This window comes from Diadema antillarum, unplaced genomic scaffold (genome assembly GCF_040938485.1).
Source record: "Diadema antillarum isolate AM-2024a unplaced genomic scaffold, OU_Dant_1.0 scf00000141, whole genome shotgun sequence".
NCBI lineage: Eukaryota > Metazoa > Echinodermata > Echinoidea > Diadematoida > Diadematidae > Diadema > Diadema antillarum.
Genome location: NW_027271030.1, coordinates 4,291,295 through 4,314,116, shown reverse-complemented (window position 1 = coordinate 4,314,116; position 22,822 = coordinate 4,291,295). Strand labels below are relative to the sequence as shown.

The window sequence follows — 22,822 nt, the reverse complement described above, 5'->3', positions numbered from 1 at the left end:
AAACTGAAATAACATTAATCTTTTGCTCTTGTTGACACGTCGGGTGGTGACAAGCTAAAAACATCATTTTATTATCACTTGCTGTGCGTGCCATGAGGTTTAATTACGCCCTTTTCAGTCAGTAATGGTAAGCCACATGTACAATTCACTCTTATTGAAACAAAGTAGCTCATTCATGTAGGGTTGAGTAGGTTTATTGCCGTCTGCCTCTGTACCTTGTAGTACATTTATACTCTCAGTCCCAAATGTAGAAATATGTGTAGTGTGTGAAGAGAGCAGCTAATTCAGTTGGATAGATAATGTGTGGTCATGGTGGTATAGCCTAGCTATGTCATCCTATGATGATGTAGGTTTGTAAATTTTACCACAGCTTCATCTGATCAGGGTATTCGATTTCAAAATAATTTAAAGCAGTAATAAAAAAGGAAATAAAATAAACACTACCCAAGCATTTCCAAGTAAATTTAAAACTAAATTGGATCTAACGTTACAGAAGTAGAACTAGAAGTGTGAATAAGTTTAAATTCATTATAAAAATTATAACTTGATTTCATTATGTAAGACTATTGTAGATACACATTTTTGGTCCTGTGCATTCTGTGGAGATTTTACTTTGAGAACATCTGAAGTGGTTAAGACTTTGTTTCTGGAAAGTGTAAATACAAGTAAATTTTAGCTATCTAATCTAGCCTACAATTGTATGTCTTTTATTACTAATACGTAATGCTAATTGTGGCATTTAGATTTTTAGCAGCTAGACCCTCTACATGTATGGTCAAAATTTTGTCAATAGTGGGGCATAATGGAAGTTTTAATCTTTTGTAATTAAAACAACAACAACAAAAACATCAGAGCAGGACAATAAAAAACAAAAAAGTAAATCTACACATTTGACGTGAACCACTAACTATTTCTTCATTTATAAAGTCTAATTAATTATTTATTACCATATCTACTTGAAGTACAGAGTCACTTCTGCAGTCAAGTTTCCTGGTCTAGATCTACATGTATCTCTCTCTAGCTAGATCTATATGTAGTTGGGTTGGTTGGGTAGGGTTGGTTCTCTGTCATGTGTCTGAGTGCTGTGCTTATGGGTGGAAACTCTATTGCCATGGTTATAGTGCTGGTTATAGTGCTGTCCTCCAAAATGACCTCCAGCGCTTGGAAAAATGGGCTAAAATGTGGCTAATGTCATTCAAATTGCCGAAATGCCAGATGATCCACTTCACAAAATGGCGTACCATTATCCCAACTTCATATACACTCTACGGTCACCGCCGTGCTGAGGTGTCACAACACAAGTATTTGGGAATAACCCTGTCATCGGACCTAAAATGGAATACACATATTGACAACATCACCAACAAAGCAAGCAGTATGCTTGGATTCCTACGGCGTAACCTCAGTAGAGCTCCTCTTAATGTCAAAGTGCAGGCGTATAAGAGTCTAGTCCACCCTCACCTGGAGTACTGTAGTCCTGTTTGGGACTCGCACACTGTGAGGCTTATCCAAAAAGTAGAGGCCATACAAAGGAAAGCTGCCCGCTTTATAACCAACGATCATGATTATGGAAGCTCTGTAACAACCATGCTCCAGACTATCAAACTACCTACTCTGGAACATAGGCGTCACATGAACAGCATTATGTTTATGCACAAAATAATCTATGGCCTGGTTGATTTGCCCTTTGAAAGACATGGTGAATTCAACCCTGAACCACTTAGAAGGACCAGGAGTTGGAAGCCTCTTCAAATCAAGCTCCCTACTTCCAGAAGTGATCTCCATCTACATTCATTCTTCCCAAGAACCACCAGATACTGGAATGCCTTACCACAAGCAATAACCAATATAGCTGATTCAAGCTTATTCAAAGATACATTATTCAAACACTTTGAGTAATGTCCCTCCTACCATGACCTATGAACCAAAGTTGAGTGTTGCTCTACCAGGGCTGATCAACGTACACCATCAAGATCAAGATCAAGACATAATGTAGAAATGCAGACCAGAACGTGTCTCCTTGTCTTAAAGCTATTGGCTGATGGAGCCATGACTATGTCTGCAGGCAGAGAGTTCCAGTCATATTGACAAACCTGACACTCAAGGTGTTCTGTCTGGCATATTCTAACCTGTGTTCCCTCAGATTGCATTGCCACAACATAATGCAATCAGGATTGTATCATATTGTGATATTTTGGTAAAATTCAACATGTTGTTGGTTTTTTTAAAATCATTTTTTCCCGTCTTCTGTCTGAATTTATAAAGTCAGAGACAGCAAACTCAAATTAAATTTAATTTGAGACAAGAGAATGTCTTCAGCCTGCCTTCTTATGAATACAGTTGTAATTATAAGAATGAAGACATTCTCTGAACTGGACAGAATGTCCCAGCCTTTATAAGAATGAAGACACTCTAAGAACTGAGCAGAATGTCCCAGCCTGGTATACAATGTACATGTAATCCTAACTTTGTCAATGACCAGCAATCAACCTTCTGCAGGGCCAGGGCATGTCTCTTGTTTACTATTGACTATTGTGATTTGTGTCTATTTTCCTTCTTTTTCCATCTGCAGGACTTTTCCAAGTTTCTAGATTCTAACTTTGATGTGAAGGAATGGGTGAATGCAGCATTCCGTGCTCAGAAGGACTCTCCAGAGCAAAAGGATGTAAGTCACACTTGTAGCTTCATCTCTTTTACAATGTGATCTAACTAATTCTAATGCACATTTAAGATTCAGAATGAATAACAGGCCATCAGACTCGCATAGCCTGTATTGCAGTCAAAGATAATATTTGTCAATAATTCACTTGGAGAAGTGCTAAAAACCTGAGTGAACTGATTTATTTCCTAATTATGGGACCATCTCCCTAGAAGAGAAGCAAAGGCTTATCCAGTCAGTGTGGTTTTTATGAAAACAAGTTTGATTTAAAAAAAAAAAAATGCTCATTCTTTCTCTCCTGTTCAGCTTCTCTACAATGATGCTTTGGTTGTAAAAACAAAGAATGGAGAAAAAGAAGAAAGCAAACAGTTTGTTTCAAATAGCATTAAGGGTTAGTTATTGTGTATCTTGCTTGAGGGCAGGTACTAACATGAAATCCGTAATGTTAAGTCTCACTAATCATTATTGTACCGGTAACAGTAATGGACAGAGTAAGGAAAAAGACTGAATATGCAGTAAATGTATTCCATTGTAGTGGAATTGTAATTGTCAAAATGCCAGAGTAATATTTATTAAAAACAGGCAGATTGCAAAATCAAAGGCAAAGTGTCATTCTGAGTATAAAACTGTCATAACACGATCGAATTCAGAGTGAATTTTGTAATATAATGAATGTTAGGAGTGGAAACTGTGATGAGATAATACATCGCTTATTTTTATTTCCTTTTTTTTCTCTCTCTCTTTCTCTTAATGCAGGCTCATGCAGCGACTCTTGTGATGAAACTACAGTTGTTTATCCAGGTGATTTGATATTTTTACTTCATACTGCACTTAATTTCTTTATCAGACAAAGTATATCGTCGCTGGGGCGACAAGACCTCGTATCTACAATATGTCAAATGTTCAGGAGAGCCAAAAAACATGGCGGCCAAAGCACTATAGCGAATGGGATAGCCTTTCCATCGACATGCCGTGGTGGCTTCATTTTTGGAGTAAGACAGTTGGGATTTGGACAGGACATCACTTAACCCATTATTTGACTATTAATTCAAAAAAGTCATTTTCACCAAAATTGCAGATACAAGGTCTTGTCACCCCAGCGACGATATGCAAAGTTACAACAAAGCAACTTGACCCACATTTTGTTATCACTGTATATGTTTCTTTATGTTCTTTCTTTAACAAGACAGCAAGAGTAGATGAGCCTCATTCGTGATGATTGTATGTGTGTTGATATGTTTGTACATTAAATCATCCAATTATGCAAGAGGAATTTTAGTCTGATATATATAATGTATATAATGTGACAGTATCTTTGCAAAAATTATGATAGATGTATACAGATGCTTGGCTGCTCATTTACCTTCTGAAATGTACACGATGTACCTAAAGTTACATCTATGAGTATGCAATGTTTCTTTGCTCTATCTTCATTTCTCTTTTCATTTTCATCTTCAACCTTTGTTTTATCATGTGAATTTCATTGATGTTTGCCCTTGTTGAAATGTAATAATGATTGCTTGTAAGGGATCATTTCTAACAACCCTGACGTGTGCTTCGTACTATGTATGATCCAACCATTTAGGACATATAGCATGATAAATGTATTCTGAGTTTGTAAATATTACTATGCCTTGAAGTGGAAGTAGAATGAATGAACAAAACTGTCATCTCTTTATCAGGAGGTTAATAACTCCTTGGAAGAGACTAGCCAGCAAGCCCTGCAGAACCTTCCCAGAGTTCTCAGGGATGTGGAGGCTGTCAGGCAGGAGGCTGGCTTCCTCAAGGATCAGATGCAGCTGGTGAAGGAAGACATCAAGAAGGTATGCTAAAAATCATGCATGGCTAGTCTTGCTTCCAGGCTTCTTGATTCATTTGTTTATGATTTATGCTTTATAGTTCTGTAATGGTAATTTTATAGTGTACATCTAAATTTCAGAGCAGCTCAAGATTGTCATATCAATAAAAAACAACAACAAATGTTTATTGGGAAATTTGAGATGAAATAGTGAAAGCATGCAGAGTCACAGATTTGACTAAAATCTCATGGGTCATTAAATTGTGATTGAGGTTAATCTTTAGATCCATGCACATTCGCAAGAATTAGAATAGATAATGTGATAGATATCCAAATACATAGCTTTGTTTCTCTCTGCATGTGAGACCACTTTCAATTACAAAATATTCTGTAGAGAACCAAAACTAGTTCAAACATTACTCTGAAAAATTATAGTAATGATTTGATCTTTCAAGCATGTTTTCATAAATTATATTATTTTGTATTTCTTCATTTTGTATTTCTTGCTTTACAAAGAAAGATGTTAACAGTATGGCCAGTGCTTTTGAGATTAGTCTTATTCCAGTCGTCTTTAATGCGAGATTGACTTCTGTTTCCCCAGGTTGAGGAGGACACTTCCCAGTCGATGAAGATGCTGCTGGAGATTGATACCATCAAGTCACGTATGAAGGCAGCATCAGATGCCCTGCAGGTAGGAGGATATCTCGGCTGGAAAGAACTTCATGGAATCTTTGCATGATTCATATGTGTTTGTGCCTGTGTTCTCCTACTGTTTTTACACTGTTTGTGGGGAACACATTGTCCTCACGCAAAGTCAAAGTTGTAAAGTTCTATTAAATGGTTGTGTTGTAAAAGGCCTCTCCAACAAACAAAGGCTTCTGTAGCAAACAAGTTTTTGCTATGACAGATATCAGTTGTCACCCTCTGGAAAAATGTATTTGTAAGATCATAGATCATAGAAGATAATTCCCACTGGTTCCTCTTCCTGATACGTTTGTTAAAAGGTAGATTAGCAGTTGTGGTCTTTCAAATACATTTGTACAGAGGGTGACAATTGGTGAAAAATCTGTCATATCACATCTTCACCCCTCTGCATTAAAATTCTCTTGCTTTCATTAAACACATTTTCGTTGAAAATATCTTAAGGTGTCTAATGCTAATGAGTGTCCAGCAGTTTTTATTTTTCCTTGGAAATTATGGAACTAGATGAAGTGATTTTGAATTTATCAATGATTGGATCATACTACCTGTAACAATAGGAGTACAGTGTATGTGTGAAGGGAGTGAGGAAACAAAGGACTGTGGTGCAGAGAAGAAAATTACAATCTCTTGAGTCCCTAAACCTGTTGAGGACAAGCTGATTCTGATTATAGCATGCATTTCCCATAGACGCATGCCCGAGTATACTCAGGACAAGTCTTTAAAGGGTTAAAGAGTCAGAGATACAGAATTAAGGGCAGGTTATTCATGCTATCATAATCTGTATTGATGCAATCGCAGGAGGCAGATAACTGGACCACGCTGATGGCGGATGTGGACGAAGTGTTTGCCAGCCAGGATGTGCAGCTGGTATGTACAGTATCACTACTGTCAAGCTTCAGTACAATGGACTCCCGTTATATCAAAGTCCTCAGGACCAGCCATTTTTTTTTGTTATATCAAAATTATGTTATAACTGAACAAATAAACAATAAAAAACGTAGAGCAGATAATGTTGCGGTCTGAATTTGTACTTCATTGTAACCAGAATTTCATTATAACTGTGTTCGTTATAACAGCAGTGCCTTGTAGATCATGAAGATTAACAATTTTGTGTATAAAGTCTGCTTTTGTTTTCATTATCTCAGGAAACTATGATTAAGAAAAACTAGATACATGTGTATGAATTCTTTGTGGACATCTTATAAATAGGGTTGTAATGAAAGAGAGTATTGATTTTGGTATTGTCTGTATCAACTTAAAGTTTAATGAGATGCATCATAGAAGTACAGATATTGCATTTGCAATTTCCTTTTTTTTTGTGCGTTACTCATCTCTATTGACAATGATGTATTTGTAAGCCAGGATGGTGGCTTTTCTGGAGAAGCTATCGCTGAACTCTTTCAAAAGCATATAACTATATGGTTTTCCCCTTCCCACTCTCAACAGATAGCTAACAAGCTTCTTGCTATGCAGCGTAGCTTGGTAAGTCAGCAATGGTTGACATGTATCATTTTTTTGTAGTGTGGTAATAAAGCTCATTATTTGACTTGAAGTCGGTGTGTATTTTGATAATGAGTACCAGGTGTTGTTGATTTTGTCAGCACCATATGGCTACGTGCCACATAGAGCATTCCACATATTTATATATCATATCGACAAAGTAAATATGTTTCACTTGTGTACAGTTTATGTATCCCACAGAGACTCTATTTGCTTCTGGGTTCAGAGTTTTAATAGTAATTAGTATAATCAACATAATAACCAGCAGGGCATGTTAGATTAATTACATTCACTGAAGTAAGCATCTGTGATGTAATGATTATTCAAGTAATCAAAAAAAAAAAACAAACAAACACATCCACCTGACAGCAAAGATGATATTTGGCAATGTTGATAGAAAAAAAATCTGTTAATACACTTCAGTACAAAAAAAAAAAATGAAATTGATGCTTCCATCCAGGTGTTAATCAATGGACCATTCTGGTCATTTGCTTTAGCATCATTGATCCATTCCATAGATTGTTCAGTTATGGACAAATTTGTACATTATATTATTGCTTTGAAATATGAGTGAAGTGCCTAACCAAGTGAGAAAAGAAAAAGGTCATATGTGCCAATGTGCACTTAACCCTAAAAAGACTGGGGGGGGGGGACCTAAAAGGCCCCCCCCTCGACATTTCGCGCGATTACTCAGCAACGCGCAATGCTCTCGCCGCGATGCTCTATGACTTTTTTCTTTCGAGTTTCCCGCACATTTTGACACCAAATTTGTGACGCCCGGGGGTACGGTTCTGAAGTTACATAACTTTTTGTACATGCACGTGAGACCGAAAATGGCTCAAAAATGTGATTTTGTGTACAAAGTCAATACAAATTGAGTTTTATCACATGGTTCATATAAATATGCTTATTTTTACTCTCAATGGCTAAAATTAATTTGTTTTAGTAGTATTATGCTTCAAAAAGGGTCTGCCACAAATTTTGCTGAAAAAAACAACAAAAACAAAAGGTCGAAAAAACAAGGAAATACATAAGAAATTCATAAAACAATAAAATAAATAAGAAATTAATTTTGATACCGAATTTTTTTTCAAGTACATTTGCTAAGAATGCTACAAAGAATATCTAGACCAAAAATGAGCACTTTTGGAGCTTTATTTACTGATTTAGATAAAAAAAATCTGATTTCTTGCATAAATTAGCATAATTAATCAAAATAAAATAAAAGAAGACTATTTTGGAAAATTTAAATATACGATCTTGTAGATTACATCGCACACTACCATTGTGCAAATTTCCGCGGCGATCGCGCGATCCACGGCCGAGATCTTAAGGGGGGGCCCTTTAGGCCCCCCCCAGTCTTTCGAGCTACCAAAATAGCCCAGTCTTTTTAGGGTTAAAGCTATATTTGTGAACTGGCATATCCCCCTCAGAGCATGTTGGCCCACTGCGGGGACTACAACGAGCGGTGCCAGAGCCTGGAGGTCCTCAAGAACAGACTAGAAGCCCTTCTCAGCCCCCAGCTTGTCAGCGCCTTCAATTCACACTCACTAGGTGGGACTTCTTCTTCGTTATAAGTTGTGATCTGTCACCATTCACACTCATGCATGTGGGAAAACAAACACATGTGCACTTACAGCATGTACATACAAACATATGGACATACACACACACACGCACACACACATACGTACATACAATTATGTACATATGTATACAGCTACGGTAATACTGTAAAAGTGGAAATTTTACATGATATATTTATCATGCTCAGCTGGGTAAGATGAATTTTGCATGTTTTTAATTCTACAGAATCAAAATATGGATTGCTGTAAATAAAACAAGCAAAAAATTTGCATGCTTTTATTTTCACGTCAGTTTCATGTTTGCACAAAAATGTCAAATTTTGCAGTAAAACAATCCAAGAACAATACAAGAACATGCTATTAGTACAATACATATCATTCACATAAGGTACTGGTCACCATGAAAGTTTGATTTTTCATCTCAGACAATTATCTGCAGTAAATGGATATTATTTTTCTTGTTTAGACACTCCTCATTGATTTTCATTGTGCATTGTCATGTCCTCTCTATGTTTTGTGCTCAATTCATCAATGAAAGATGACGCAGTTTGCATTGCTAAGATTCAAATGTAATGTATACAATTGTATCTCTGCGTGCACACAGAATCGGCCCAGAGGTTCGTCAACATTTTCAGAGACATGGAGAGACTATCGCAGCTGAGGAACTACTACCACAAATGTCACAAGGTACAATTTTAGCACAAATTTTAAATGTTTGTTTGTTTGTGTGGGTTGTCTGTACACCTGTCTGTGGACATCTAAAAATATTATAATGTAGATAAGAAGTCGGGTCCATCTCTGGATGTTAGAACGATTAGATTTTCATGCAGTAAACAAAGACTCTTCCTCAGTTTGAAAAGGAATCGTGATGATTATACTCAGTCTCTGCGATGAGAAGAGGAGCCATTGAGGTTCAGTGGTTAAAGCCACAGCATATCATTCACAAGGTTCGTGGTTCAAATCCCCTTACTGTTGCAGTTGTGCTCCTCATTACCTAATTGTTATGACCTCAAGGAGGAGATGGTGGTACTGAGCAACACACATGCCATTTCTGTGAGATGCATCAATGATAAAGCCACATCGCCACCAAACAATTGAGAGGAAACCAAAAAAAAAAAACATCTCTGTATTCCTTGTGTTCCATCTCTTTCTCCATAAACTTCTCACTACCTGGGTTTGTTGGAACCGCTTCATGAATACATGAATTTTTAGCATATATGTGCATATTCATAACGTAGTGCTTTGGAGGGGACTTGAAAGCCTTTGGTCCTGTGCTTGCTTCCTTGCAAGTATTCTGTACTCTCTAAATAGCAGCTAAGTATTTAAAAGCAAACCATAAAACGATACATTACAACTCCATGTGTATATATCACCTTGTTGCAGTCATGTTCCTGACTTTATCAAGTATGTTTAATATTCATTGCACATTTCTCTTTCATCTCAGAACTTTCCACATATTTCCAGTAAGTCTTTATACACAAAGGCTGGCTTTAAATTAGTATGTATGAGCTCCATATTGTAAAAGAGAAAATGCTCCTCTTTCCCCCTTTTTTTTTGGGGGGGGGGGGGGGGAAATAGTAGATCATTTAGGACTGGAGATGTGAAATTTGGCAATCATTACAATCCAATTGTTGTTGCAATGCAGAGTTCCCTGTTGCTTCAGTGGCAACAACTACAGGAAACAAACAGGGAGAAATCTCTTGTGGAGTGGCTGCCATCTTTCTATGAAACCTTGCTGACAACATGGCATCGAGAGGTAAGAAAGACATGACATTTATTTATTTCTTTTGTATTATTTTTGTAGTTTTGGAAGAGTATTATTGTGCGTTCATGGTTTAAACACTTTGTAAAACCAGTGTTGTTTGGTTTGTTGGACTTGTTATTTTGTACCTTCATTCTATTTGTCTCCCATTTTATTCTGTAAACCAAAGTATGCAAGATTTGATGAATGACAGCAAAAGTGTGTTAAAACAAACAAACAAACAGAGATCACACTTGATGAAGACAATATACCGTTATTTGATTGGGCTGATTTCAATTCAGGGAATCAAACATCATGAACATTTTAAGGTACAGAACGTTATGATGATATTAATAAGGGGATGGGGATTAAAAAAGAGACTTTACTGGATCTTGGGTGCAGCAGAATAGGCTGCCTTGTCATGATGAAAGTCAGTCAAGTGAGTATAAGCCCTATATCTTCTTCCCCTTTAGCACCCTGGTGCATCCAAAACCAATCACAAAAAGGCAAGTGTGCACAAAGGGTAGCGTATTGGGAAATAACTAAGCAAAAGTGTTGTCAGTTTGGATCATGGTATCGTGTCACAAGCTGTTGTCGGGAGGCTGGCATTACTTGAATGGGCTGGAATCAAAATTTCTGTCAGATCTAAATAGAAGACTACCCCTGTTGAAATGTAACAAGGATTGTTTATAAGGGATCATTTCCAACAAGACTTGTGTATGCTTATGTTATTACAATTTAAGATGTAGTTTGAGAAATGTGTTTTGAACGTTGCAAATGTTATGCTTTGAAATGGAAATAAATGGAGAGACGGGTGCAGTGCGCATCTCTTTACTTTCATCCTTTGACTCATCCCTACTCTTCCGGTCCATGCCCGAAACACAGGTCCAGTGGTGCGACCAGGTCTTCCCGGATGCGGTCGCCATGGTGTGTGAGCTCCTCACCCAGACTCTGTCCAACCTCCAGCCCTCCCTGCCGGCCTGCATGGACTCGGCTCTGCAGGACAACACCTTGCTGAATGTCATCGAACTCAGACAGGTACATTGTAGACTCTTAGCCACAGCCATGCCTCCCACAGAAATTACTGACAGATTTTATCATTAATGGTATTTTTTTTTCATTCTATTAAAAAAAAATAATTCTTTGGAGCCCAAGGCTGAATTGCAAATGCTATTACGAAACACAAAGTGTGATGTACACAGATATCGTGGTAAAACATCACAACATATATATGAACCAAACAAAATATATAACAATTCAATATTGAATCAATAAACCATAATTTATATTCAACCTTGCAGTGTGCATGGGTGAAAAAAAATCGAGATGGTATTGCGGAAGGCTACTTTTTGATAGACATTGTTTATTATTATTTATTTGGCAATTCAACATAATACTAACAAAAATCATATTACATGATATAAAGATTGTGATTCTAGTTGCTTACCTCTGGTTGTCAGACATGAAATATACAAATTATAAAATAAAAGGGTTAAAGGATTGAATTTTAAAGATAATTATACCTGAAACCCCCCCCCCAAAAAAAAAGTATTATAATTGTACATATTTATACACTGTATACCCCATCTATTGTGTATCATATTTCATGAACAGGAACTTGTTAGACAATTCTGTGATTGGTTGAATTTGAGATTGAGAACCATAGTCGGGAAGTGAGAAATAAGTGCTGTCCCTTTTAAGGAGAAAAATTTGTGATTTCTCACCAAGTAGTTGATACCTATAACCACCTAGCACCAAAACCTAGACAACTTGTAATAATAATAATAATAGTAGTAGTAGTAGTAGTAGTAGTAGTAGTAGTAATAATAATGATAATAATAATAATAATAATAATAAAAATAATAATAATATTATCATTAATAATAATAATAATAATAATAACAATAATAATAATGATAATAATGATGATAATAATAATAGTAATAATAATAATAATGATAATAATAATAATAATAATAATAATAATTAAGATAATAATAATAATAATATGAAATATTCATGTAGCACTTAAAACACATGTTTCAAAGCGCTTTACAATTATCAAAACAAACAAACATATAAATCAACTTCACTTACAAATAATCAAGTATACATAATCATCAGTTCTGTTCTAGAAATAAATGGGTTTTAAGTTTCTTTTTGAAAATGATTTGTGTAGGTGTTTGTTACCTTTTTTTTTTTAGTAAAGCCAGCTTGAACACAGTGGAATTGCACTTCAAAAGTTGTATATCAGTTAGAAATTGAAACAATAATTGTTCATGCATACCTAACTTGTATCTGTGTCTTCTTCCCCCTGTCTCTGTCTGTATTCTTTCTCTTTTGTCTTCATTCCAGATCACTCTGCGATTTCTCAAGAGCCTTGAAGGTGCTATCCAGGCTGTCACAGGTATCAAATTCTCAGAATTTGCCTCTATTTCTGGAACAATTTTATAGTCATAGTATACGGTCTTGTTGAATTTCTTGTAGTGCTTACACGATAGGACAGTTGTGCACAAATGAGTATAATTGTATTAATGTACATGTATTGTTCTAATGTTGAGGTTCATGCCTCTATACTTCAAGTCGACACAATAATTCTGCACCTGTTACTTCCCAGACCCAGTGGTTGGGCGCCACTTTGAGGAGCTGGTCCAGGCAATCCACGGCCCCTACATGCCCTACCTGCTACAGTACGGCCGCTACGAGGAGGAGCATCTCTTACAGGAGCTTGCCTCCATCCCAATGGTGAGTCCCAGAGGTTTAGGCCTATAACCCTCCATCCACAGTATGGTGCACATGGCATGTGCAACACAATCATATATCTCACTCCTAGCATTATGCAGTAATGCAGGTGAATAAGCTATGGGTCCCATATCTCATGCCTACACAACTATAAAAACATAGGGAGTACCAAAGTATAATTGTTTTCTAGCCCACAGGTCTCAGAGCTACACCCATACTATCTTTACCTACTATAGTGCATCTAGCTTATACATGTAGGTCGAGGAGATAACACAGTATGCAACCCTTACACTATGCTGTATAATGTAGCCCGTAGGCTAACCATGACAGTAGACCTATACAGCCCTATCTTAACCACACATATACCATCCATAAAACATATATAACCAATTTTGGCAGATCTTAATATGTCTGTTATGCCACTTTTACCTTATACAGTCTGAGAGCCCTTGATCCACAAGCTAAGGCCACTTTATTGATGGATACAATTGAAATCACTGATTTGTAATAATATGGGCGGGGGAACTTCAAAATTGTTTATTTCAGGTCTGATTGCAATGTATTTGTCAAATTTTACTCTGTATTAAGGGAATGCAGGTGAAATAAATGCACCTTCATCAAAATGTCACTGAACCTTTAAACCATTAACTCCCTGCTGTGTTGTTTCTTTCATCCTTGTAGGAAAGGAGAGACCTTATAGACTGTGCCCAGCTACTGTCAGAGTCGGTCAACAAACTCTTCAAACTGACCAATGAGGTGAGAGGGTAGAAACTCAATTCCAGAGAAGCATATCCAAAGTGATTCTGCTCTCCAAATGCATGCAAACTGTGGGAGAATATGTGTGAAACAAGCAATGTGTATTGCAACTGATTGACAAATTGCCCCACATTGATGTAAATATGCACTGAAGTAATCCATGTTTTTGGAGCCATGATAAAAACCACTCGATGTAAGGATTTCATTAATTTGAAGCACAGTCATTAATTGGGTTTTGTTTTTGTTTTGTTTTTTATAGATTTTTTGCATTAAGATTTCTGGATTCCTTTACTGTTTTATCCAAAATGTCAGATACATGGATGTGAGAGTTTATAGTTTAACCTGATATCCGACCTTTTACTCTGTCCCAAACCCAATTTTCAGACTTTTTTTTTCAGTTCAAAGGCATTGAAATGTTCACAGTATATTAAAGAAACTTCAGACTTTTTTCATAATTTTCATTTTTTTTCTGACTTTTTCTGCAAGTACTTACTCCCCTGAAAGGGTTTTCATATTGATTTCAAGTATTTTTCGAAACTACTCCTCATTCATACTGCCAGGGTGATACACATATAACCCTCAACCTTATAGAATGTGGAAAGATACACCGTGGCTGTGTGGTACAGTTTCAGTGTATCTGTATGGCAATGTTAACATCAGTGGATATAAACAGTCTTGCTCCCAAACCGTTGTTGTTTAACAGGCGGCAGACCGCTGCACCGCCTTTACCGAAGGCTTTGGCATGACAGGACTGCAGTCAGCACTGAAGGTAAGCATTCCTCGAAATTTCTTTTTCAACATCGTTTGTACATCATGGGATGACTCTTCAAATTTAGTCATTTTCCAATTTGATCTTGAGTAATGACAAGAGTTAGCAATTTTTTCTCCATTTTATATGAGAGCTGTTAAAATTCATCTACTTTATGAGAACAGTTTCAGCTTCCTTCTTCTCTGAAATTATCTAATGGTCTATTTAGTCTCCGTAAAGTTGGAGTATAATAGTTTAAAGAATGAGCTTGTTCTACACCATCCCGCAAAATTTCTTTTTAAACTCCATCTGTACATCAGGGGATGATCCATCAAATTTAGTAGTCTTCCAGTTTGATCTGGAGTGGGCCCTAATTAATGACACAGTTATCAATTTCTCTACCATTTCGTATGATAGCTGTGAAGTGCATCTACTTTGGGAGGACAATTTCGGCTTCCTTCCTTGAAATTCATTTAATGGGCACATTATGAAAGGTAAACTGAATCGAAGTCACAAGTATAGCTGGACTCGACGCGAAGTTCTTTTTTTTCCTCATGTGGCCTATGCGACCACTAAATTCTGTAAATCTGAAATTTTGATGGCCCAAAATGAACAGAAACATAACAATCCGTTTTGAAATTTAATTGCCTGATTGGGCCACCAGAAAATAGCTTCTTTTGAAATTTGGTGGCCCAACATCAATATTTAGTGCCCCCAGGCCACCGGGCTACCACTAATGTCGAACCTTGACTACAGTTTATGCACCCATTGACAACTTCTTCTCTATCCTCCTCTTCAGTATCATATGAATTGGATTATGGTGATTTAACCTGTTAAGGACTAATACTGAGTATACTGGGGCAGGTGTCTATGGGAAATGCGTGTCATAGCAAAATCAGCCCATCCTCAACGGGTTAAAGAATGGACTTATTCCACACCATTACCAGTAAAGTCCAACACTTGTTCACTCATGCGACAGGCCGCATTCAGCTGTTACTGCCAAAAGTTTGACCACGCCCTGGAAACACTGAGAGCAGCCTGTGGACTTGACCCAGGAAGCAGTAACGTCATGGTGACCTCCGCAGGGTCAGAGCTAGGGGAGGACTGGAGCAAGTTCCAACATTCACTCAAAATCGTGCAAACCTGTGGTGAGAGTCGGGTTTCCTTTTCATATGGAATGTATGTCATACTTTATGGCAGCTTGTACATATATCACTCAGAAGCATGCCATTATAGATTGCTTGTATCTTAATGCTATACATTTTTACTATTCATTGATAGTACCTCATTATGTGGGGTGAAAACAAAACAGAACAAAATATTATTTGTGCCTTTTAGTGCCCATGTTACAAATGTTTTTTGATTGCAGAATTTTCAGAAGCATCTTGATTGCTAAATTCATATCTGATTTTTGGCTTGACAGCACATTTAGAAGAGTAAACTTCTCGTTTCTACATGTATATATATCTCAAATTGGCAATTTTTTGTACATTTATTTCTGATTTTGTACAAATTTGATTAATGAAACCAATTCCATCTACTGTATACGCCGTTATTTTTGCGAGGGTTTTATTTTCGCGAATTTCGCGAGCTTTTGGCTGATCGCGAAATTAAAGACACGCGAAAATATTACCCCATCATACCTTATACATAAATTGATGACAAGCGCTGGCCGGACCACCAGCGCGCGCGGCTGTCACAGCACACCGGCCAGTAAGTACGTACAAACACTAGTACTGAGTACTGCAACTGCTGGCATCGTATACTACATAGTACGCTACGGTGCAGTACGATGATAAACATGCATTAAAATGTGCAATCTCCGTGCTACATTACCCTACGCGAACGAACACCGGCTCGACGTGGTTGGGTGCGTGAGGCCTAGGGGGATGCATGTAAAACTTTTGCTAGCGCTAGCACAGCTCTGAAACTTTGCAGTCTGCATCTATTTGTTGCAACATGGTAGGTACTTGTGAATGCCGTATGTGATTGTCTCACTGTAAGTTCCCGTAGCTATTGTTTCATTTTATAAATCTTCTACTGTGTCTTTTCTGTTGTCATGTTTGGGAAGTCACAATTCGCATGTAAATGGAAAAACGTTACAAGTACAATATACGTTGGCAAGTGTTTGAATGTGTTTCTTGGGCTTGGCAGTAGACCCGACCACTACTAGTATCAATCGCGAATTTAACAACACGCGAAAATGCCACTGATACCGTGATTCGCGAAAATATATGTACGCGAAAATATTGGCGTATACAGTAATCTTTATCCAATGTAAGATATGTAGTGAAATTCAGAGTTGCCAGTTTGAGAAAGAAAAGATGATAATTTCTGTAGCAAAAATTTTCCCATGACTACATGGGTTTAGATAGTTCAAAGTCAGTTCTAGATTACAAATCTTACCGGTACCTCTCATGCTGTGTGTTCCCCCACCCCTAGGTGAGCTGTTTCTGCAGAGCGAGGAGTTTGAGCTCCACCTGAGTAGCAACCTCCTCCACACATGCAGCAGTCACAACATCCAAGTATCATCCTCCTCTCCAGCCAAGATCAGGTACAAACTGATGCTTTTTTTAACCAAGTTTGATCTTCATGTCTCATACAGACCATGTACTGTAAATGTGGAAATGTTTGTGCGAGTAATTTTTCCTTCTTGGCCAGGTGAGATGAATTTCGTGTGTTTTTAATTCCGCAAAATCAAAATATCAAATAGTTTATTACATATAACAAAGAAAATATTTGCAAATTTTTATTTCTGCACTAGCTTCATGTCGCACGAAATGCACAAAAATATCCACATCTCGAAAATTTCCATTTTTACTGTAGTACTGTCTGATGCAGACCAGTTTGCATCACTTTCTTCAAGCAGCAAAGTTAACTTATGCTATTTGTCACTTCAAATTGAGATGTGGTGCTCGTGCAATATCATTTTGATGAATCCCTTTCTTTGTTCAAAGTGAAGCACAGATTGGATGATAGACATTAACATTCACACTCTTGGTATTTTTTTGTGATGAAGTGATACGGACAGGGCTCCAATGACGTCACCTACCCATGCTGCGCAGCATTGTGCTGCACTGTGGTGTGATATAACTCTGAAGGTTTTCTTTCCCCTCCCCCCCCCCTCCAATCCACAGTCTGGGACACTCCAACCCATTCAAAGAGTACAACTACCTTGCTAAGGAGGACCCAGCCCAGTATCAAGCATTCCAGGCACTCATCGTTAAACTCAGAGAAGGTTAGTCCAGTAGCGAGCAAATTTAGGTTCTTTGAAAAATCTTTCACTCTTTCCATGAAAATGTACACACCGTATTTATGTATTTTTTGCTTTTGCTTGTTTAGTTGTTGTTGTTGTTTTTTTCATGTAGAGAAATGTCATTTATTTGACAAGTGAAATGCTATTATAACTTCCAGAAATGTATTGTTGTGTTAGAGTGTTTCCTCCCATAGGGTATGTCTTGATCAGTGTTTGTTTGCTGGTCTTAGACTCAAAACCTAAAGCTCTGTGTACTCTAAAAGCAGACATTTTTGCGCTAGGTTGGGTAAATTGAATTTGCATGTTTTTAAATTTTGCAGATAGTCATGACAATTGAGCAAGCACCAGAGCTTATCACTGCCAAGGCTGTTAGCCCGTTGAGGACAGACTGATTTTGCTACAACACGCATTTCCCATAGACACTTGCCCAAGTATACTGGGGATGCGTCCTCAATGGGTTAAGGGCTTTAGCAGCACATACTATGGTGAAAGGTATCTGCTCCATGTACATTACCAACTGGCCTGCCTTTATTCATGTGCTAGTTTTATGCCACGTGAAATGCCGGAAAATTTCCACGCCGTGAAAACTTCGACTTTTACAGCATCTAACGCAATTGCCCAACCGTGGCTAATCTTTCCATAGATGAAGGTTCGTCCCTGCTTCAAGAGCCCCTGGAGGCTATGTCAAAGGTCACGGAGCACGCCCTCAAGCTTGCATTCGGCATCGTCTTCTTCCAACTCCAGCTGCAGCTGTCGCAGGTCTCAACAATGGAGGTAAAGATGATACCATTACATACTGTACGAGCTGAAATTTTCGCATACAGATATTTTCGCGAATTGCTACATGGAGGACATTTTCACGTGTTGTTAATTTCACGGTTGCGAGGGTCTAACTGAACTTAGCTATTCGTGCGTTGTTATTTTCGCGTGTTGTTATTTTCGCAGTTCAAAGGCGATTCGCGAAATTCGTGAAAATAAAACCACCGCAAAAATTTCAGCTCGTACAGTACCAAGTGCACATGTAATGCTGTTTGATTGCCTGTTTTATTTTTGCATGGTGGATTTTTAGTGAATTAGAGGAATTATATTTAGTTAGTTAATGCTGCGACTTGTGTCTTGACTATCTGACCATCACAAAAACTATTCTACATTGACAGTGTAAACTGAAAACTTGTCCATAGCATTCAGTCTCTGTATTAAGGTTCTTATCTTTTTCACACAGACTATTGTTAAGCAAGAAATATTCGCAGCATGAAATTTTCGTGAATTCACAAATCGAAATTGCCACTGGCATCCACCATTATAATGTAGACAAGAACTTTCAAGTGCATTTTAATTCTGTGAATCCTGGCTCTCGTAAAAATTAAAATGCACGCAAAACTTTGTTTTACAGTAATTCTTGGAATATCAAGCTGATTGATATAAGATTTCTCAGCCTCTATCATATGCAGGCTCACATCATTGACTTCTTGTGTTTGTTTCTATATTTTTTCTGTGATCATGTGTTTTGATGCTCTGTAACTTTCCTTTTTGAGGCATGACATGACATTGTACCACTAATCTGTGCATGCATTGCAGACGTCATCTGATCGCCTATATTTTTCTTTCCTACCTACTCTTGTCACTTCTGACTCACATAATTATGTGGCACTTTAATTTTCATTTCCACCAGGTGTGGACCAATCAGGGAGGTTTGCTGTCAGCTGACCTGCCAACATTCAGTCTCTCACCTCAAGAATACATCACCAAGGTACACATAGATGATACAACACCTTGTAGGAAAAGAAACTGTGTCTTATTGGGATCATAGTTTGTCTCCCTTTTCGGGAGACTCAGATTTTCTTTTTACGCAAGAAGTTCTCCTCTCACATTGTTGTACATTAGCCGTTGACACAACATTTGCTCTTGCCACAATTACTCCGGTCTTATTTTCTCCACGGACTTACGGTTAGGAATAGGGTTGTGATAGGGTTTTATTTTTAATTTGTTGTGATGGCTAGGATTAGGGTTGAATTTGTGGGTAGACTTTATGTTTGGCTTAGTGTACAGATATTTCATGGAAGCAATTGTCGCAGGAGCAAATGTTGTGGAACTGCATTAACCACTACTTCTGTACAAGCGAATCATACCAAATCACTTTTGTTTCATATCAGTGTAGCCTTTTAAGTGCAATTTTTTTAATGAAAGTAGGATAAAGTTTCAGTGTTTTGTTCTTTATTATTATCAACGGATGCATATTTCAAGAACTCCTTGGGAAAAGTGGGATTTGGTGCTTTGAGAACATGGTGTATTAGGTTTTAAAAATAATTAGGTAAGAGGAAAGTGAGAACTTTAAAACTTAGTAAGCTGAAGATTACCAAGCCTGAATATCGGGGAATATTTACTCTCCATATATCACTGTCTGTAATGATTAGAAACGGTGGCTGCAGTGATCTGATTTGATCGGCCATATATACAATGTTCTGATACTCACAGATTGGCCAGTACCTGATGACCCTCCCTCAGCAGTTGGAGCCTTGCACCAGTCAGGAGAACCCCGCCCTGGAGAAGGCCCTCGAGTCCAGTCGCCTCCCGTTCCCTCCATCGGCTGGTATAAAGCACTTGTACAGATTTTTGGCAGTCTCCTGTGAAACCAGAAACATTCATGGCATGAAACTTTCGCGAATCGGAGCCGACGGCCTTTTTCGCAGTGTGAAACTTTCACGAATTGCCACTGGCATTCAATGCAATGTGCAAACTGAAACTTTTGCATGCATTTTACTTTCATGAACCTTGGATCCTCATACACTCTGGTTTTCAAGGACCAGTACAGGCCCTATGGTCACTCACTATATACAATTTTGTATCAACACACTCTTGCCAATAACTGAAGTGAAGTATTGACAATGGTACTTTTTTTGTTGTAGATTGCCTTTCCATTATTATCTACTGTATACGCAATATATTTTGCGAGTCCAGTGCTATTCACTAATTTAACGACATGAATGGGACATACACGTGTACATTTCTCCATTCATGACTTTATTCCACGATCGAGAATTTAACCACTTACAAAATTGTTTGAAAGTCCCGATTCGCAAAAAAAAAAATTAGACTCGCTAGATATATTTAGAACCATAGTAAAATACTGACAGTTTATGCGGTTTTGGTTCTATCTAAGACAGTTATTGTATACATGAATATGAACTGGAAGTACTTTGAATTGCGTGTGAATTACCAGTCAACCAGAATGTTATGATTCTGTCAGCCAAAAGGTATTCCATCAACCTTCAATTATACCCAAAGATTGACAAGAAGGGTCATTTGGAAGTTTGATATCGGTACAAGAATTCTTCTCTTACAAACCCAAAGTCAAAAGCCAGTCTTCAAATAAAGGGTGTGCCCTCTTTGTCTTTGATCCAGGATCAACTGAAGCTGATCATCTGGCAGACTACTGGATTGGCTCTGTTGCCCGGGCAACCATGCACACCTATGTAGAAGCCATCCTCCGCATCCCAGAGCTGACATCCCACGCCAACAGGCAGCTGGCCACGGATATAGGTAAATTACTTCAATGTGATTTCAGTTGATTCTGGTAGTTTATTCATTTGTTTTGTTGAGCTGTTGATATTTTTAAATCGTATATTCAATATCTTGTATTTTATCGTTTACAATATATACTCCAAAGAATGCTCATGCTGGTTGAAAGGAAAGACGTGATGGTCGCTGTAGTTAGATATTGCTATTTGCTTTTCCAGGCCACTAGGAGAGCATTCTTTTGATGTAGACTCTGATGTCACAGACGATGATAAACCGTTGTTGCTGTTGTGAAGAAACATGGAGATTAGCAAGAGAATATTAAGCAGAGGGTATTTGTTCCAAGTTCATCGTGTCATTGCCAGCAACCAGGGATAGCCTGGTGGTAGTGTCGCTGCCCGGAAAGCAGTAGATGACAGGTGTGAGTCCCGTGGTTCCTTTTTTTCCAACATGTTTGTTAACCCATGGAGGACCAGTCCCGAGCACTTGAGTATACTTGGGCAGGTGTCTAGGGGAAATGCATGTCATAGCGAAATCAGTCTGTCCTTGACAGGTTAAATTACAGATCAGCAGTTGCAATCTTACAAATTTCATTTGTAGAGGGAGAAAATTCATACATGAAGATGAATGTTTTTACTAAATTATGAATGTGAAAATGACAATAACTTTTTTCTCTCTGTCTCAACCCACCCTTCCTTCCTTCCCTCCACTCCTCCTCCTCTCTGCCTCTTCTAACCCTCCAGATTACTTGTGCAATGTGGTGGATGCCCTCGGTATCCAGCCCTCCCAGAGTCTCAGGCACATTGAGGACCTGCTCAAGCTACCTCTCTCACAGTAAGTAGACCTCGTCAGGCAGTTTTATCCTTAACTTTTGTCTGTTTATTTGTTTGTTTGAAGATCTGCTCAAGCTGTATGTACCTCTCTCACAGTAAGTAGACCCAGTCAGGCAATTTACTGTATACGCCATATATTTAGCAAGTCACAATTTCGTGAATCTGGACTTCCCGATGATTTTGCGAATGGTTAAACTTGCGATCTTGGAGTACTGTACTGAACAAAGAAATCTATATGTGTGTATCACATTCATATCAGGATCAGAGTCATTATTTTCATGTGTCTTTAATTTTGCGAATAGCACCAGACTCGTGAAATTTGTGAAAATAAAAACCTCGTAAAATATTCAGCGTATACATTATCCTTTAGCTTTTGTCTGTTTGTTTGTGTGTTTACTTCAATTTTGATGTTGTTTTTGTTGTGTTACCCCAAGGCATACTATCCAACAATGTTTAATACTTCTTCATTTATTCTTGTGTCGTTGCCCTGTAGGTATGGCGAGGTGAAGGGGAAGATTTCCGACAGGCTGATGCATGCAGTGGCCAGCATGAGGAGTGCTGACGAATCATAGCTGATGCAAATCGCCCCTTTGGTTTCCATGATGACATCCTCTTGACGGGCAGGATTGCATCAATCAAAGGGCCTCGTGCTTATGACTGCCGCAGCCAGTGCGAATAATGCGATTTATTTCCAAGAAGAAAGAAGGAGAAGAAAATGTAAAGATAGATGCCAGTTATTTTTGTAGTCGATGGCAAGAAAGTCAGAAATCATAATGACTGTGAAATAACATCATCTCTTGGTACACCTTCTACTTCTCTCGTCACAGCACAGACTGCTTTTAACTGCGCACATTGTCCCTTAACCCGTCGAGGACGGACTGGTTTTGATATAACATGCATTTCCTATAGACACATGCCCGTGTATTCTAGGGACTCGTCTTCAACGTGTTAAGAAAATGACAGAGAACCACAAGAATACTCTACA

At 38.0% G+C, this 22,822-nt stretch overlaps 1 protein-coding gene across 1 annotated transcript; it reads left to right on the top strand.

The window, feature by feature from the left end:
* The first annotated feature begins 37 nt into the window (after positions 1-37).
* Positions 38-22,409, top strand: LOC139721367 (conserved oligomeric Golgi complex subunit 7-like). Its single transcript, XM_071632683.1, has 24 exons — positions 38-127; positions 2,573-2,665; positions 3,416-3,460; positions 4,342-4,482; positions 5,059-5,148; positions 5,958-6,026; positions 6,606-6,641; positions 8,093-8,213; positions 8,850-8,932; positions 9,891-10,001; positions 10,872-11,024; positions 12,342-12,393; positions 12,604-12,731; positions 13,410-13,484; positions 14,188-14,253; positions 15,212-15,380; positions 16,675-16,786; positions 17,370-17,470; positions 18,132-18,262; positions 19,161-19,238; positions 19,964-20,078; positions 20,891-21,028; positions 21,748-21,838; positions 22,331-22,409. The coding sequence occupies exons 1-24, from the start codon at positions 125-127 to the stop codon at positions 22,407-22,409; spliced, it is 2,280 nt and encodes a 759-aa protein (XP_071488784.1). The 5' UTR covers positions 38-124.
* Positions 22,410-22,822: the final 413 nt, after the last annotated feature.